Here is a 19,562-nt window from a genome sequence, read left to right as displayed (position 1 = left end):
AAAAAAAAAGGAATGAAGTCTGGCGCTGGAGGAGGGTCCCTGACCTTATTCTGGGGGTTTCTGCTCTTCTTTGCCACACTTTGTCTGTGGCCAACAAATGGAGAAAGTGAGTATTTTGCGTTTCATTTCACATGGGGGCGGGGGGGGGGTTACGCTTGTTTTGCACTGCGGTGACTTTTGAGTTTCAGGGGCTGCTTGTGTTTCCCTGTTCTTGAATCTGCTCCTTAAGCACATTTAATACCCTGACTTCAGGCTGCTCTTTTCTCTCTCCTCGCTTGGAGTGGATGGCTTTGATATTCCCGAATTTAACCAGAGTGTAGACACGTTCCCGTGTCTGAAGAGTACTAGTTCCCCCTGCTTCTCTCCAACCCCCTAATCCTTTCATTTCTTAAAGCCTCTCCAGATTTCCCCCTGATATTCAGATTTTAAACTCCCAAGACTGTAAAGTGCCCAATAAACATCGAAAGGCCCAGGAATACTCCCTTCCAGGAGTGTTTGGAAGGGAAGAACATTCACTTTAATCATTGGATGCCTTTTTCAAAATCAGGGTTTAATACCCTCTAATTGAAAGGATTTCTGTGAATAAGCAGGTTGTGTTCTGTGTGTGTTGTTTTGCAAAGTGTGGCATTCCCTTCTTGGGATGCACAGATGTAAAAGGACTATATGTCAGCATACAAAGGCCACTGATCTAAGATTTATTTTATATAGATCTATACAACGTGGGGGGACGGGGACGGACACATGTATTGATGAGTGGAAGGATTAGAGACTTAAACATGAAGAAATCAATACATTAGAAGCTGTTTTTGTACCTAGAACTGAAGTTCTGCGGTTGATTCTTTTAAAAGAGCACGAGTTGTTTTCTTCTCTGTGTGTGTTTAAATTCGGCGTTGTGGAAAACGTGGTTGTGTGTGTGTGTGTGTGTACACGCGCTGCAAATGGTTAAGTCTCCAGGGCACAACGATGTCTGGTGTGGATTCTTGCTGCTGTTGATCTTTTCGGAATCGCAGTGTCTGTCCGTGTTGTTTGGGAGTTGCAAAACCCCCGACTTTGTTTTTGTACATTTCAAACCTGTGATTATTTTTTTCTGCCCGCCCCCTTTGGTTGCAGGGGAAAATAGAAGGGGGTGGGGATGGTGGGAGCTGAAATTGACTAGATTGCAATGATCAGCATATTAATCGGTGCGGATGATCAATTTTCTTCTGTTTGGTTAGTGTGGATTGCTGGCCCCTAACATTGCGGTTACTTTGGCCCCCGTTTTTGACGGGGGGGGAGGGGAGATTGGGGGTGTTGTTAAATTGGCCTTTTTATTTCAACCATTTTAACATTGTGCTCCATCTCCTTCTGTTTGTCTCTCAGTGTTTGTGCAGACAGGAGATCCTGTCCTTTAATGAAAAAAGAACAGGAGTACTTGTGGCACCTTAGAGACTAACAAATTTATTAGAGCATAAGCTTTCGTGGTTGTAGCCCACGAAAGCTTATGCTCTAATAAATTTGTTAGTCTCTAAGGTGCCACAAGTACTCCTGTTCTTGTTGCGGATACAGACTAACACGGCTGCTACTCTGAAACCTGTCCTTTAATGCTAGATCCGTTCCTACTAGCTGAATGGTTTAACTTTTTAAAACTCCCTAACCATTGATTAACGTCACCCGTTTTTACTTGTGAAAAGGTGTGCGGAGGAGAGAGTGCATTTCATCCATTCAGATATGAGGAAAGAATTCCTGAAACTTAAAGAAACAAAAACATCCAGGCGCTTCTTTAAATAGTCGGTTTAAGTTGGAAAATAAGTTCTTTGGATGTACCGGCAATTAAACCAGTTGTAGAAACGTTTCGGGCAAAGCTAGGGTAGATGGAATCTGTAAGGCATGTTGAGTAATATTGTATTTCGTTAGACAGTGAATGCCAATTAACTCTTTGAAAGTCGGGGCACAACTTGGCTTTTAACATGGTAATGCTTGGGCCCGCAAGGCTGTGAGAGTTTTCTTTCTTGGATAAGTCGAATCTTTTAGCTAGAATTGCTTTCCAGAGAGGAGATTTAATCCTTAGGGTTGAAAACTAAAACCTCAGAGCTTGCTGTTTTTGGTTGGTGGTGGTGTGTGCTGGTGGCTAGAAGAATCAAGGTAAACGATGATTAATAATAAGGGTAAAAAAATTAAACTTTTATTCCATCAGTTTAAGAATACACTGGCCCAATGTTCTTGAATTATTTTTACCAAGTCCAGAACATCTGCAAGTAAGAATGGTTGAGAGGAGAAACATTCTCTTAACAGAGGCAACAGCAATACATTAGATTTTATTTTTCACTCCTTTGAAATGTTTGTATTTGGGCCATCTAGCTAAAATGACTCCGTTAATAAATCTCACATGAAATACTTTTATTTTGAGGACGATCCAGGCATTTCAATATGACAAAATAAAATGAGAAGCTTGTCTTAGCTGAATACTGCCTCTAATTACGTTGACTTCGTAGTTTGCAGTTTAATAGCCTTTGTTTTCACAAGTTATTACTGAAAGAACTTTGCTGCTAGGGGAAAAATGACCCCCAGACAGATGTTTTGCATCACTTTGTATTCTTTCCTCTCCCCACAATAGAGGAAGGAGGATTGATCTTATTTTTATTTTTCATATATAATGTCATAGCTAAAAGGCACTTCCGTTTCTGGTCAAACAAGTAAGGCATGCCTAATTAGGAGTACACAGGAGGTACAACAGGTATTTAAAAAACCCTTTAATACTTAATAAATCAGTAAGAGATGAGATTTAATGACCCAAAAAAAAAAAATCTTTAAAATGCAAGTACTTTAAAAGGAAAAGTTCCAATTAGCAACATGCACAGAAAAGATGTTCACAATATACCAACGTTTTGTCAAAAGAGCAAAGAAATCCATTCCTGAGATAAACTTTTCATGCAGGTGTGATAGCTCATGTGGTATGTAAGATGGCCAGGTGTTGGGGGAGACTCTTTAAACCTTGAGGCAGGTTTAAGATGCACCCTAAACTCAGAATGTCCTTTTTTTCTGTGTAAGATCACCAGTATTGAGCATATTGAAATTTGGCTTTAGTTTCCTTACCTTAGGTATTTATGGCAGGAGAAAGCTGAAAGGGGTGCCTTAAAAAATTAGACACCCAGAATAAAAATACCATTAGTATGGTACCTGTTGTAATGCTACTTTGGACCCATAGCTATGTCAATGAATCTGTTTATCTTGGCTTTGAGTATTAGCCCATACGTACAGCCTACACTTTGTTTCAAATGTTTATTAACAATAGTACATGCTGGCATCTTTAGATCCATATTTCAGGATGCATAGTAAAAAATCCTTATGAATGTAGTCAGTGTACATGTGTAGCATGAACATCAATATCTCTTAATATGCTTGGTGATAAGAGTTTATAGTTGAATGAGTTACATAATTCTTTGGGCAATTTAGATACTGAATATGAAATGTTTCAGTATTAAAGGAATTAATGTTAATCAGGTACACTGAAAATAATCTCTAAATAGTCCTTCTCTGTTATCAATACATTATTATGATTAGAGTCCATCGGAAGAAACAGTGAAGTAATCAATGCTAACACCAACAAGTGTAAAGGCACACGTTAAATCATTTTAATATCAGAATCAGGACAAAGGGTTGTATGAATTACTAGCTGAAATGGTGGTGATTGTGTTAATATGAAGCAGAATGTGTTAAAAGGACAAAACATAGGATCTGTTATGGAATGGATGCATAGTAGCTGGTTTAATTGTAGAACCGGTATTTTGGGGGAGAAAAATGTTTTTCTTCCTGAAAAGTAAAGAAAGTCCAACTAAAGAGTTTGACTAAATAACTGACAAAAATATTGTTAGAAGTGGAGTAGGAGAACAACTGGTTTTAGCTTCAGTGAAACAGAAGAAATTAGTTTTTTGTTAAGAGGAATAGTGTGGATTCTATAAACAAGTGAAAGTCGAACATGTAATTCTAATAATATTCAACCATTCTTGTTAAAATTAATGTTAGAATGACTCTGAAATGTGAGTTTAATAATTTGTTTTTGCCTTTAATTGTCCGCACTCTAGATTTCTTTCCTTAAAGCCTATACATATAAAGTTTTCACAAGAAGAAAAACCTGCTAGTTTTAAGTCTCTTTACACTGTTAAATGGCTAGTTTAGATCAATGTACTTTACTTGGGGTGTAGTTAATGGTTTCAAATGTTTTTTTTTTTTGCTCTACTAAATTTACATTTAAGAATATACTAATTTCTCTTCTGCTTAATAAAATCTTCGATGATTTAATGATTAAAATACAATACAATATTTTTAGGGATATAAATTATTGGACTGAAGTTTTAATTGTGCTTTTAAAACTACATTAGCATTAATTAAGACCTTTTTTTCGATCAGTTTTTCATGCTTCTTCAGTAGACTTCAGTTTTACTGGTGGTCATTGAAAGTTTTCATTTGGTGAGTTGAGAGAAGACAGTTCATGGATTAAAATGATGAGTTATATTGTAGGTAGTTTATATAATTTGTGAACAGAAAAAACTGCATAGTAACATCCCTCCTGGTCTTAAATTTTAGGAGGCACAATACTGTATAAAAACAAACTGTTTTTTACACTTTTTGATCACTTCATGATCTTTCATGAAACACAACTTTCTTTTAACCTGTTTAGATGGTCATGTGTGATGTATGCATCAGGGTAGTTTACAGACTAAATTGATTTAAAGCAATAAAAAAAATTCCACCAAAAGTCTGTAATAAATTTACTGAGCAAAAAATAGAAATTAGTTTCTACCTATTCCCTCTGTACCTTGTCACACAATGTTGAATTTCATCAATAAGATGTTAAAGATATTAATTTCTCTCTTCCTCCTGTAATATTAAGATGTCACCTAAACTGAGGAAGCACTGCAAACCTTTGAAACCATCCCTTAAACGTTGGTTTATGACCTTAATAAATAATTTCCTACTTTAATTTTAGTATACCTCTCTCATATTTGGAAAGACTTTATGGTCTTACCTAATAGCAGCTGGCTTAATGTAAATGTCAGTAGTGGCAAATGCAATTTTGTATTGAAAAATGTGATGACTCTGTATCCCTAAATTTAAAAAATGACTTGTGCTGTATTGTAGTAAGTTGTATCTCAAGTGTTTTGAGCAATGGTTAAAGTTGTTTGCAAGTGTGTATGACTTCAGTTTATTGCAGCAGTCTTTCTAACAAAGATTGGATTTACTATAAGGTTTCATAGATAATAATGAGACTTTCTGTTACAATTCCTGTTTCAAAGAACACTTTGAATGCAATGATGATTTTTAAAAAAGGAAGTTTACAAAACCTTTTATTGCACAAAAGCAGAAATCAACAAACAGTAGTTCATAAGAAGGCACGTGTGGTTTTTTAGCTAACTTGCTTTGATACTGTTTTCTTAGCCAAGTTGCAGCAGGTGCTATCTGAGTTCAAGATCGGAACAGATTTCATAGTACTATGTATTCTGTATATCCAAAACTGTCTGGGGCAGACTTTGAAGACAGGCAAATGAATAACAACATAGGTGTATAATATGAATGAACATTTATACGCTCTGCAAATGGACTATAAATTTATCAACTCCTCAAAAGTCATAAACAGGCTAAAAAGTTGTTCAAGGCAGAGCTGCTAATTTTTTGTAAAGGTTTAGAAAGGAGAGTTTGGTAACTTATTGATTTATTAGGGAGATAAATCTCTTACCAAAAGCTGGTGCTGGTGGGGTGTGTTTTAGATTTTGTTCAGTCTTTTACAGATGGTTTAATTAACCTTCCCAAATACTAAATCTAAGCGATCCCTCTAGATCTGTTAGTTAAATCAATGATTAATTTCTTAAACTACAAGGTACAAGCAAATACAAGGCTATATAAAATTTGTTAGTATGCTGAAAGCAAAAATTGACATAAAATATATATATATCTGTATTTTATAGGTATGTTTACAAAAGAGAACATATAAGTTTGCTTTTGGCAAAACTGTTAAGAAATCCTGATATTAAAGCCTTGATATTAGTCAAATCTAAATAATAACTGTTTTGATTTTTCAAAAAGATCAAACTACCCTGTTAACTGATAGTGCCGTTCTTGTTTGGCTCGACAGTAAGTACATCAGCATGCATCATTGTCTCTCAGTGACTTTCAGGCTAGTTTGTTGATGACTTCCAACATGTTTAATATCTATGAATTTTTCACACATCCACCCAGTAAGCTCCTTACCCCTGATTGATGCAGTATGATCATATTTGAACAGGAATGCAGAGATAAATAAGCCTTGAAAGTACTACAAGAACACTCTCTTGCAGGAACATGGTCTAATTTTACTACAAATTTTAATATAACTTATTTCTTTAATTAGAGGAATAAACTGGTTAACATTTTTCTTTGCTGACAAGTTTGTGTTTTAAGCATCTCATTTATAGACAGTATTGTCAGACTTCTTTGAATTAAGGTTCATGTCTTCTACAAAATAGGGAAAAGCTCTTTTCCACCAGAGAATTAACATAAGCTGTTACTATATTTCTGTACTGTAACTGCAAATGAAATAAGTACTACTAAAGATGTTGTCTTTATGTCTTATCTATTTTTTTGTTACTGCAGGAATTAATGTTGGTAATAATAGTTTAGTTTGTAAAAAACACTTGTTTTTGGATGAGTTCATCTCCCACATGATGCCGGCAAAATGAATATTTTTTTATTGAAATAGCTCAGTGACCGGTCAGGGAGAGTGTTATCTGCAAACCTGTTACTGGTGCCATTACATGCTATAAAGATAGCTCTGTTTACTTAGAAGTGTGAATATCCGCTCTGATCAGAGCGCTCTCTTTTAGTTAGGGTTTTAAAAAAAATTTTTTAGGATACTTTACTACTTTATTTTGGAAAGACGGAAAAAATGTGTGTGTCTAAAAGGTGGGAGCATATAGATCACATAAGAGCTCTTCTAATTCTGCAGATAAACGTGTGACTGTGGTGTGTTTTTCCTTTAATTGGTGTTGTGCTGACCTTCCTGATTTTCTCCAACCACACCTTCCATTATTTGAATAATTTAGTTATTAAATGTAGGTTTGTGTAATTTCTGATCTTTTCATGCTGAAGCAAATACTCCAGTTTTTTCAGAAACAAGGGAGGATTTTTGAAGTTCAGGTGCTGGAAGTGTTCAGAGCATGATCTGAAATAGTCCTAGTATCCTTTTGTCCCTTTGAATTTAAGCTTTATCAGAGCACAGTCTATTTAAATCAGATGTACTGTACCTGCTGTTAAGTTTATAAGCTAGGTTTATACAAATTACTTTTTAAATTTTTCATGATACTGTATTACAAAAATATGACAGTTTTAAAACAAATGGCTTTATAGTAAGAGAGAACATCCATAAATTAGAGCAAAGATGAAGCATTTTTCTAAGTATTGTTTGTTTCAGATGCTATTGTAATATACCAGGTATAACTGGTGAGCATGCAAGTTTGAATTAGCAGAGAGTACAAAGTACGACGTTTTCATTGTTATATTCAAGATTTGTTCTATTTCAACACTTGATTTGTAAAGGGCAAACTGCACAAAGTGTCAGACAGGGTAATGGGCTCAGGCTCACCCCATGATTAAAATTAGTCATACACAAACCCTATTGGAAAATGTTAATTAAGTGTGGGGGAGCGTGCTGTACATACAACCATGTGCAGGAGCAGCAGGATATCTCAGAAGCTCTGTGTTGTGCTAAGATATTGTAGAGGTAACTTTGTTACCTTAATTCTGTGTGTTTCTAGTTAGTTTGTGTTGCTGTGTTTTGCGATATCATCTTGTTGGTAAAACATCTGTTTTCCCCATATGTATGGTGTAGACCATTACATCCAGTTAACTTCTAGACTCTGCTGAAACTGGATGGACCCTGATATAGGGCTTAAGAAGTCTCCTTGTTAGTGACAGTAGGGACAGGTGATGTGCGTTTACAGAATTTAAACTTTTGATTAAAAATAAATACGGCCGAGGGCTTGTTTCTGGCACTTACGGTTGCAAAAACAACTTTCCCAAACATGATCTGATTCAGTGCTGTTTTTGAGGCGTGTAGGGACAGGTGCCTCATTATTTCTTTATCAGCGATGTGTTGAAATTAACACCGTTCTAATCTGTTTTACTTTAGCTATTCAGAAACCAGTGGGCAGTGATGAAACTGGCAAGAATCAAATCAGTTTTACTTTGGGAAAGCTATTCATAGGGAGGAAGAGATCAAAGTGGTGTGGCAACCCTTGACCACAAAATAGCCAGGAGATGTTAGGGAAATGGATGGGCCTTCTAAATGCCAGAAGGACATGGTGCTAGGGTCAGGTGGTTCCAGTTGGGAATCCCTACTCATGGAAGAAACTGGGCATCCCCAAAGAGGGTCTGGGGACATGAGCCTGGTAGGAATCTCAGTATCCCCTCCATTACGCTGTTGAAAGAGGGATGGTTTGTGATCAGAGAACAACAGTGGGCCACAGTGAAACACTTAGCTGAGTGAAATCAGTCTGGAAATACCTTGTTTGAAATCAGTGGAATATTCTGTTTTCTCTCTTGATCACTGAATGCTTTCCCCAAGCATTGACCCATAGTTAAATACACATCATTGCCTAATGTACCTAAATTTCATAAATTTCCATTGGGATTAGATCCATTCCCAAAATGCCACTACAGTTAAGAGGATGCAGAGAGAGACTTTTGATTTGTAGATTTTAGCAGAAGACTCCTGTTGACTTTATTACCAGAAACACAGTTTAGGAGCAGAAAATTATTCAGTGCACTCCTACCCAGTCAGGTACATCAGTGTCATTCTCCTTTCCAGCCGATGGGAGTCTTCCAGAATTTTGGTGATATCCTTCCTCCTGACCAGGAGAATTTTTGGCTGTTGTCCAGTTGTTTCCGGTTTTTAGCAGGTGGAAGCAGCTTGTGGTTCTGTATTAGTTTGTAGTTAAACTTTTCCCCTCTCAGTTTCTGGTGGCTAAGAATTTTTTCTGACATAGTTGTGTTTTTTTTATTGCTTCCCTGCAATATGCAGTCTCCCAGGAGAAACGGAGGGAAGGGGCCTCCCAGCAGTGTCAGAGGCAGATGTAATTTGCTGTTAGAAAAGGTGTTTGTACACTTTTTCTTCTTTCTCCCCCTTTTGTGAGGTACTGAGGTTGGACAGAGGGAAGCCCTGTAAGTCCTTACAGAGGAAAATGCCAAAGGCCAGGTGGACTGCCAATCCTATCCCAGGTAGCTAAAGCTTAAAGCCTACCTTTTGGTATTCCCTGGAGAATCCAGCGGAGGGGAATTTTCTATTAACAGGTTGATCATCTTTTCCTGTAGTCCTACCGTGTTGCTAGACCCCGGATGGAGGTTATTGATGCATGAACTTGTCTAGTGAAAGGCCAAAATTGGGAGAAATTCGTCTGGTTTTGCAGTGTTGCAAAACTGAGATTGGCCTAGGTTTGTTTGAGGACAAGGGCAGGGTTTTGAGCCAGCTTGGGTTGTGAATCTGGGAGTGACCTAAGGGTCTGGACAGAAACTGGATGAAAAAGCTCATTTGGTGCTGTCCAGTTTCATTGTCTGTTTTTCATGTGCTAGCAAAATGCTGTTTGAATTTTCACCACAGCAACGAAAGTTTAATAAATGCATAAACCTCCTTATTCATACCGATTTTTATAAAGGAGGCTTATAAAACACCCCACCCTACCCCTGTGTTTTAGGCCTAAACTAAATCGCTAGAATCACAGTTAAAACCTGAGGTTGTGTCCACCTTAACAGTTTAAGTCCAAGTGTTCTATAGATGTGCACAAATATTCTCTTAACGGTGGCTCATTAGTGAGCTATCATGCAACTGTAACAGAAATGGGAGAATTGCAGTGTTTCTATTGAAGATGGGCTATGAAAGTGTCTGATGTAAAGCTATGCAGGAGAGTTCTGGTTTTATATGCTTTTATTTTGTATGTATCAAGAAATCAAATTTTAGTTTCCTGGTGGCTCATTGTTTAAATAAACATGTTGCATTCTTAGTAGAAGAGTTTTAGTGCCAACTGCCCACTAATCAGATGTATTAACATTTTATTGTTTCCAAGCCATACTAAGAGAACAACAGCTTTACAATTCAACACATTTGAGGAAGATTATAAAGGAATTTGGGGTGGATCACAATCAGCACTTCAAAAGCAACAATGTCAGACTTGCTCTGCAACAAAGCAGAGCTCCTATGGAAAAATACTGTCATCTTAACAGATGCAGTGTTATTTTGGAGGTTCCGCTGTATAAATACATAGACTGTGGTTAAATTGTGATGGCAACAGATGCAATCTCTGTTCTCAATTCTTTCATCTCTGAACAATATGTGAAAAAATCACAAACCAGAAAACATCAAGACTGAAAATGTACCTTTGCTACATTGTTGGGGCAGTAGTTTTTGGATGACTTCCTCTGTTACAGATGCACTTTCATTTCAGACCGTCCGTTTTGCAGTTAGACAGACTAAATGCTTACCTCTGAGGAGGAGTCTGGTAAGATCATGTGTAAGTGTCATTAGCTATTAACAGTTTTTGTAGTGGCCTGAATGGAGCTATGTATTATTGGCAGTGCTCTAGAAATGCCAAGTAGACTAAAGTCAGGATTGGTTAACCTGGCAAAAAAGGTTTCCAATGTTTTAACAAAAAAAAGCCCAAACCCAACAACACGTATAACTGATTTCAGTGGGTTAGCCAGCGTTGTCTGAGGTGTTATTGGTGTTCACGTATTTTGGTTATTGGTGTTCATCAGTGATAGTATTTTGAAATTGTCCACAGCACATTGCAGTGTGCGAGAGAGAGAGAGACACACACAGATACTTGGAATGTTTGAATCTGATGTTATGTTGCAATGCTGCATGGTTGCATTCACACTTGTTTTCTCTCTGCGGATTTGGTCCTGTTTTAATACTACTTTGACAGTTATAAATTATGGGCTTTTTGTTTTTGTTGTTTTTTTGAACAGCAAATAAAAAAACATACACTGATGATGACAACATCTTGCTATTAGCCTCTATCTGTCCACTAGTGGGATAGAAAAGTCTCAAGTTAAATATTATAGCTGAATTTAAAAAAAAGGGGACCGGACAATTTTATGAGCAACAATATTGGTAGTCATGCATGATAAATCAGGGGGTGGTCAAATATCATGTCCCTAGCCTTTGTATGCCAAAAGCTGGGAATGAACGACGGGATGATGATTACCTGTTCTGTTCATTCCCTTTGGGGCACCTGGCACTGGCCACTGTTGGAAGACAGGATGCTGGGCTAGATGGACCTTTGGTTTGACCCAGTAGTGCCATTCTTATGTTCTTATAGCTGACAGCATGCAGGGGTTGTGAAGAAATGTATTTTCTTGCATGCATTTGCATTGTAACTCTCAATTTGTAAAATAGGAATAATTGCTGACCTTATAGGCGTGTTAAGTGACTTAATTTCATGAATATTTTTAAAATGTATTGAAATCATTGGATGACTTTTTTTTTAATCTGAAGGAAAAAGATATTTTTCACTGTGAAGCAAGGTATTACCAGGCATTCCAAGATGTGTGCAAAAATTTGTTCTTAGCAAACCTGAGACTTGGTGTGGGGGAGTCTTGGTTGTTGACTGACTGAGGAGGCAGTCTATATAATTCTTTAAAAAAAAAAACAACAAAAAAAAAAACACCCCACCCAACCCTACACTAAAAGAATGTTAAGGTTGCCAAGTCAAGCACACAAGTTAGCAAATGCTAGAATTAAGGTCGCTCGTGCAACCTTAATGCGGTCTCCTTGTGCTTACGTATTATGATAGTCTTTAATTACATCACCACATGTTGTTTTTTTTTCCAATAGGATCCCTGTCTTATTTATTGTGCAAGAATGATGTTTCTCACAGAATGTATAACTATTAAATATTTTTTTATGCTCATCATTCATTGGGTGGCCTGAGGTCTGTCTTACTGCACAGCATCTAAATCTTGAATACAGAATTAATGTCCTCATAGGCTTCTATGACACTCTTCATTGTATCATCCAAGTCAACAGTTCCCAAGTGGGGTCGCGTTGCAGCAGTCCTGAGTGTGCAGAGGATGACATTTTACAAAATGGCATTCTCTGCACAGCGTGACCTCGCATGCACCTTCTGTGCAAGGTCATGCTGTGAGAAGGACGCCATTTTGTAAAGCAAAATGGTGTCCTCTGCTGCTTGGGGTCGCTGGAAGCAATATATCCAAAAACGGGGTCATGCAGGACAAATGTTTGGGAACCACTGATCTAAGTGGTTCAAAAACATTTAACTTTATTTATAACTCCCCATTTTGCAGAAGGGGAACTGACTGACAGATTAACGCTAAATTATCAGGTGTCTGTTAATTTGGGTGCCTAATTTGCGACACTTAGGGCCTGACTTTTTCAGAGTACTTATAATTTTTATAGCATTTTTAGGGTGACCCATATTTTCCCAAAGGTAAAATGGAACACTGCACGGGGCCAACCCGAGGACACCCCTCCAGCCCCCCACCAGCTTAGGACTGGCCCGAGTCTCTTCCCCCCCCCCCCCCCCGGCAGGGCCGGCCCCTTCACTGGAATTTCTAGGTTTGGTTTGAATCAAATTTTTCGTTCAATTTTTGGAACTGCCAGCAAACGAAATAATCAGCTATTCACCTGGCTCTAGTAGTAGGCAGCTTCTTTCTTCTTCTCCGCACACCCCTCTCCCTTCCCCCCCCCCCCCCCCCCCCGCCCCCCCTCGCACCGGGGGGGAAGGGTCGGGGTCGGGAAGAAGGGGGGTGGGGGTGGAGCCTTGGGGGGGAACGGGTGGAGTGCGGGCAGGGCCTGGGTCAACCGGGGGGTCGAGCACTCCCCTGGTGCTTTGGAAAGTTGGTGCCTGTGTGCCAGTATGGCGGGGAGAGTCTCTGCTGCCATGGCATGGAAAACTTCAGCCTGGATAGTTAAAATTTGGCAAAGTTATAAGCAACTGAAAGCGGGGTCTAACAATGGAAAGCGTTAGGCACCCTTAACTGTAGGTGGGGCTACCAGTTCCATGTACAATTCTTATGAACACTACCGGTTCCATCTGTTTTACATAATAGCCTTTTCTTCTGCATGCACCACTGACAGAACGTGTTTGAGTTTGTGTAATCATTCTGTCCATCAGAGCTTATGAGCCCCAATATTACTTCATCAGCGTCAATGTTTTATAATGTGCATTGGTATGTTATAATCTATATCGGGTCGGCAACGTTTGGCACGCGGCTCGTCAGGGTAAGCACCCTGGTGGGCTGGGCCAGTTTATTTACCTGCTGACGCAGCAGGTTCGGCCGATCGCGGCCCCCACTGGCCGCAGTTCGCCGTCCTGGACCAATGGGGGCGGCGAGAAGCGGCGCGGGCGAGGGATGTGCTGGCCGCGGCTTCCCGCCGCCCCCATTGGCCACGGACGGTGAACCGTGGCCAGCGGGGGCTGCGATCGGCTGAACCTGCCATATCAACAGGTAAATAAACTGGCCCGGCCCACTAGGGTGCTTACCCTGGCGAGCCGCGTGCCAAAAGTTGCCAACCTCTGGTCTATATTTCATGCAAATTTGTCTTCTCCCTTTTGGCTTGGAGGATACACAAGGAGTAGAGAAATCTAATAACCTGGTCAGAGCCTTTTCATACCCAGGGAAGAGCAGAAAATTCCATGAATTGCTTGGGGCCTTGGAGTATATATCAAATTTACCTGGGAATTACTGAGAGCCTGAAGTGTGGGCATTATAGGAAGCCCTAAAATAGATTTTAGATAGTATAACTGGGCTACTGTCTACTCTTTCCAGTAAAGTTAATAAATTGAATTCTAACTATGCTTGGGGGCTTTTTTGGAGGAGAGTGAACAGTTGTAAAATTGTATTTTCCTTTCAGGGTGCTTAAATGTTCACCACTTCCTAAGCAAATCCAGAACAGTGTGCAAGTGAGTGTTAATTGTGTATAAGTCAGACTTACAATTTTAGATCTGACCTTGCTGTCATGCTGATTTGTTGCTCTTCACAGCTGAATTTTAGGCTGACTCGAGTTGAATTGTGATTTACCAACATGATAGTGACTCATTTCCTGTGAAAGCCGAGCCTGACTGAGGGCGTTGGGTTGGGGAGCAGTGAAGAAGGGCAGAATGGAATGTGGAAGTGATTTTATTCCAAGTAGTTTGGTGCAACTAATGACTCTGGTACCAAAATGAACAGAGTGTTTGCTTGTGACAAAACAGGTGGGTAGCTAGTTTATTTAGTAAGGTTTTATTTAAAAATACCCTCACAAATACGTTGGTAATTAGGGCAGTCATTTGCTCTTTATCAGCAAGGAAAATAGGAAGAATTTGGGTTTCTTCTATAAGGGTACGTCTTCACTTACCTCCGGGTCCGGATGTAAGCAATCGGTTTTCTGAGTTTGATTTATCGCGTCTGGTTAAGACGCGATAAATCGATCCCGGATCGATCCCGGAAGTGCTCGCCGTCGACGCTGGTACTCCAGCTCGGCGAGCGGAGTACGCAGCATCGACGGGGGAGCCTTCCTGCCGCGTCTGGACCGCGGTAACTTCGGACTAAGGTACTTCGAATTCAGCTACGTTATTAACGTAGCTGAATTTGCGTACCTTAGTCCGAAGTGGGGGGGTTAGTGTAGACCAGGCCTAAGAGGCCACTTGCTGCTTAAAAGACTGAAGGGATCATATTCTCCCATTCCTGGTTACCTAAAATCCAGCTTCCCCTTTTCTTCATGACAGACTCGTACTTCCCTCTTAACTTGCAAGGTCTCTTCTCCAAATCACCCTGCTTCCCTGTGTGCCATCTCCCTCCTGCCAGCTCCACCTACTCTCTTGAATTATAGTGTAGCTGTCTCCTTGTAGCTGACTTGTATTCTGATGGTGAGACGGGAGAAAAGTGCACGTGGGAGGCAGCGTGGTCTTGATAGAACTCTGGAGGTTTGAGTTATGCTCTTGACTGTGCCGTTGACTTCAGGTGAGACCTTGGGCAAGTAACTTTGCGTTTCTGTACCTTTTCCCTGTCTGTGAAATGGGGTTAACAATGTGTTGAGACCTACAGAATAAAAACACTGTAAAATCTAAACGTTTTGCTGTCATGCGCATGGAAGCATTTGTTGCTGAAGCATTTTAGTTATAAATGGTAACGTACAAAAGTAGACTTTGCCTATGCTAAATGTTATGGCTATTTAAATGTGACTTGCATAAAATTGAGGTGGCCGGGGGAGGAACCTTGTGCTTTGATTTTGCTTCTGAATATATAAAGGTGTCTTGAAGTGGTTCAAGACAAGGATGTTAAGTTCACTCCCCAGTAGGTTCATGACGAGATGCTAGTAACTTGCACAGACTCTCTGCTGGGCAAGGTTCCATAGGACAACCTGTGCATGTTCCGCTTTCTCTGCCCCATAACTATCTCCTGCACCCCTTGACCAAGATCCAGTTTTCCCAGTATTTTTCAAACTAGTTGAAATGGCGGTTAGCAAAAAAAGAGACAGGAAGAAAATGCTCCAGAGGACCATTCCCTTGTAGAACCACTGAGGACCTGAGATGCCAGGCTGGGGAGATTCGTGTGTGAGAAGCAATGAAACTTAAACTTACTGGAGGTGAAGGCAAGTGGGGACTCCCTTTGGCTCCGCCACAAAGAAGAGCTATTCGCAATGAACAATAAGACCATGATAGCATATGTCAAAAAGGCAGGAGGGGCTGGATGCAAGATATTTTAGAAGAAAGAATGCCTACTATTTTGAACAAAGTGGCATGTGGCACAAGCCAGGGGTTGTTGCATGAAGCAGTGGTTCTCAACCAGGAGTCCATGGCCCCCTTGGTGGCTGCAAGCTGGTTTCAGGGGGCTGTGGGGCCTTGTGACTGAAGCCCCAGCGCCCCCATGTGGCTGAAAGTGGGAACAGAACTGTAGGGAGCCCCAAGCCCTAGCACTGCCCCGGGAGCTAAAGCCCAGAGCCTGGGCGCCCCCCATGGGGCTGAAGCCGGGTGCCCTGAGCTCTGGTGGAGCTGAAGCTTGGTGTCCCGAGCCCTGGCGCTCCCACAGGGCTGAAACCGGGAATGGAGCTGCAGGGCTGAAGCCCTGGCACCCCCCCGCCGGGTCTCAAACCCTGAGCCCCGGTGCCCCCGCAGGGCAGAAACCCTGAGCCCCTCACCCAGAGCACTGGCACCCCACAGGGCTAAAGCCCTGAGGCCCCCCACTGGTGGTTGAAGCCAGGAGTCTTGAAGTGCCCCCCTTCCCCTGCTTGGCCTTGGAGTTTTTATAGTATGTTGGGAGTGGGGCTCAGAAAACAAAAGGTTGAGAACCCCTGGAGAAGACGGATATCCCAGCAGTTTTGTGAGGCAGGAATGCGATCAACCAGGCAGAGTGGAATCTGCATTCAATCTTGTAACTGCCCAGTTCTGACCACAAACAGTGCACCTTTGTGCCATCAGATAATCTGAAGACCGCAGTCTGCTGTTTCAGAGGAAAGAGCGAAGTAGCTATAAGAGGAAAATGTGTGCATTCCCTTCCATACCCGTCATTTTTGGGACTACAGAAAATGAGAGGGGGAAAGGAGATGGTTGATCTCATTGCCTGAGGAGAGCTTGGCTTTCAGAACTTGTAGACATGACAGGAAAAAACTCCCAGGTTTAAGTACCAGATGTCCAGCTTCCTCGTCCAGAAAAGCTCCTTTGCTCAAGAACAAATGGAACAAACTGAACATACTCAGTCGCATAGTTGAAATACGATGGAATTTCATGGAAAGGGCTCTATTTCCTAGAGAGGCCTAAATACCCCAGACATGAGTTGCTTCGGGATGGTGAGAGTTTGGAATTTAGTTGCCATTCCTCAACCATAAGGAGGCGCATCCGGCAGGCATCAAGAAAGAGATGTACTGTCATTTGACTATTGACAATTCTCCAAGCTCCTTTGCAGAATCCACCATGGACATGTAGAGCTTCACATTGGTATCTTGACACTTGTGAGACCGATACTGCTACATTGAAATGGAATGACACTCTGTTAAACCAATCAAATGTGTAAATTACTTTTAAAAAAAAATCCTTTAAAAACTGCAGCATTGCCAGATTTCCATTAGTATGAGGGACCGTACATTCTGCGCTGAGACAATGAATGTGAGGTAGTGGCGCTGTCATAAATTCTAGAGTAATGAGAGTTTTTCATAACCAGCAGGATGCTCTTTGATGGGGCGCACACTATCTGAGCTATGTTTTGCTGTTCGGTGTTGGTGGAGGAAAAAAACAATGTTAGAGGAATGGAATATTTTAAAATGTTTTGTATAACCATGGAAAATCTGCAGCATGTTTAGAAAGGAATACAGTGCATATCCTCCTGAAGATACCCTGGAGCATAAAGGTTAATTACAGCCTTCTCCCTTGCACACACCCCCCGGTAAAGTTTCAGAAAATAATGCAAAATACCTAGCGTTTCTGAAATTCCTGACACTTTCAGTTCACTGAATAAAATAGGCAGGATTTTCAAGCTGACCATCTGAGGATCAAACCCTTCCCGAGCCCCCACTTCCTGGATCTGCAGCTTTTTCAGGATTTGTAATGGGTCTAATGCTGATGGACTTTTCCCCCTTATTTAAAAGCATCCATTGAAGAGAAAAAAGCTGTATTTCCTGTTGCTCTAGCTTGAGGCTTTGGGGAATAGATTTTGGAAGTTTAGGCATTTAAGGGCTTTCAGGGGAATTCTTAAGAAGATGTTTTGGATTATTGCGTGAACTAAACTCCTTTCCATGGTCTTGAATTGTTCTTTTTCAGTTTGTGTGAGAATTACCAGGTGCCAGGAATTTGAGTAGCTGGGGTAGCATATAAATCCATTCTGAACTGTTTCTCTTACAACTCATTGGGTATGTTGAAGAGGAGGCTCTGTGAATTATACTCTATTTTCCCCCCAATGTTTTTGATGTGGCTGTTTGAAGAATGCAAATTAGTGTGAGAAAGTGTGTCCCTTTTTACCCCTGCTTGTATCAAATAGAGGATGCAATAAAAATCAGATTATTGGTGGCCATCTGATAAATGAACTCCTTTTATATTTTGGGTATCAAAATGATTCTCATTTTCCCTTTCAAGATTCTGTACTGTTACATCCCTTTCTGCATCTTTGTTCACACCTCTCATAACCCTACCTTCACTCTAAAGGAAGTCTGCGTTGCCATTCGCTTTACACCTGCCCCGTGGTCTTGCATTCTTGCCTCCTTTCATGTTGACTTGTATGCTTGGGGTGTCCTTAATTTTCAAGTGCACCAGGTACCTTCCCCCTCTTTTCATTCAGATCCTTCATGGAAACTTCTTATTTCCTCAAACCCCCAAATGACAAACCATGCAGGTCAAAATGCTGTTTAAAAAAAAATAGACGACAACAACAAAACCCCCAGAAAAATCCTCCACCACCACGACACACGACATCCCAGAAGCAAAGCTCTTAAAGGTTCCCCATGTCTTTTCTATTGTAAGCTTTTTGGGGCAGAACCTGTCTTTGGTGTCTTGTATAAAGTCAAGCATGTCATTGGTGCTTGGCAAAAATTGCCCCCGCAGCATTTTGTTAGGTGGGACTGTGAATTGTAGTTAATTTTAGGTTACCTGTTCTTCAGGAGAAACGTATGCTCTTTTCAGAGCTTGCCTTCCCTGTTTAGTCTTTGATAACAGTATGATTTGCTTTGAAAGCCTCTAGATTTGTCTTTGGGAAGCCTCTGTGCCTAAGGTAATTCTGGTTCAATGTACAGAAGTTCGATTCAGTTCATGTTACGCTGACTTTTTTTCTTCTAAATCAAATGCCTAAAATTAAAGCACAATTATCCAGTGTTGCAAATGGAGTTCTTTTCTCTCATCAGAACTGCTAGCAGTTACTTGTTTTTAAAAATGCTTTCCATACGTTTCTGTTCTCAGCCTCCATTAATTGGAGCAGCTGGAACTGCAGTAGGCAAGGATAGATTCCTAATATGGTCTTTTCTTGGCTGCAGTCCTCCATTACCCAAAACAGAGGCATGGCCTAGAATGACTCCCCTGCTCTCCTAGTGAAGGTGGGAGATCAGAAGTGGGTGCCTGAAGCTGGGAGTCTCCCAGATGATCTGGGAATCTTGACTGTGCTACTTGGGTGGTTGTAGCTTCCCCCTATGTTGGGCCTGAAGAAGGCGAGCAGGATGGATAAAATCTCTGCTGAGCTGACTGTCTCTCACAGCCACACTGCTCTGCAGGGCACTCTGACTCATTGAGCCCAAAGTCTCCTCCTGTCGATCTGTTGGGCATGCACCTGTGACAGTGTTTTGTACCCCGTTCTCTTCAGAGACATCTGCTTAGGTTGCAGAGGGGACTGTATGCATTTCGCTCTCTGACATTGCCCTTCCCACGTCGAGTTAAAAGTGTAGTAGATTGTTTCTTGACTAATAAAATATTCTGACATGCTTTTAGTAGTGGCATTTGCAGCTGCCAAACAATATAGATCATACATGTTTTGTTGAATAATCGAATAATCATTTCACCAATCAGAAATGCAAACATGCACCTATTCATTGAATGTTCTGCTAGTGTCTAAAGGCTGCATCAGGGGTTGGAGGCTCCACT

At 40.7% G+C, this 19,562-nt stretch overlaps 1 protein-coding gene across 1 annotated transcript in view; it reads left to right on the top strand.

Annotated features, from left to right (window-relative positions):
• The first annotated feature begins 12 nt into the window (after positions 1-12).
• The window catches only part of IGF1R (insulin like growth factor 1 receptor), a 261,977-nt gene continuing 242,427 nt past the window's right edge, over positions 13-19,562 (top strand). Inside the window, exon 1 of the mRNA XM_026648353.1 lies at positions 13-106. Within this exon, the coding sequence (XP_026504138.1) occupies positions 13-106 (94 nt within the window). The remainder of the gene's footprint in view (positions 107-19,562) is intronic.

Source organism: Terrapene carolina, unplaced genomic scaffold (assembly GCF_002925995.2).
Source record: "Terrapene carolina triunguis isolate 2854851 unplaced genomic scaffold, T_m_triunguis-2.0 Scaffold67, whole genome shotgun sequence".
NCBI lineage: Eukaryota > Metazoa > Chordata > Testudines > Emydidae > Terrapene > Terrapene triunguis.
Note: the sequence above shows the minus strand (reverse complement) of the source record. Positions and strands in the feature narration are given on the sequence as shown.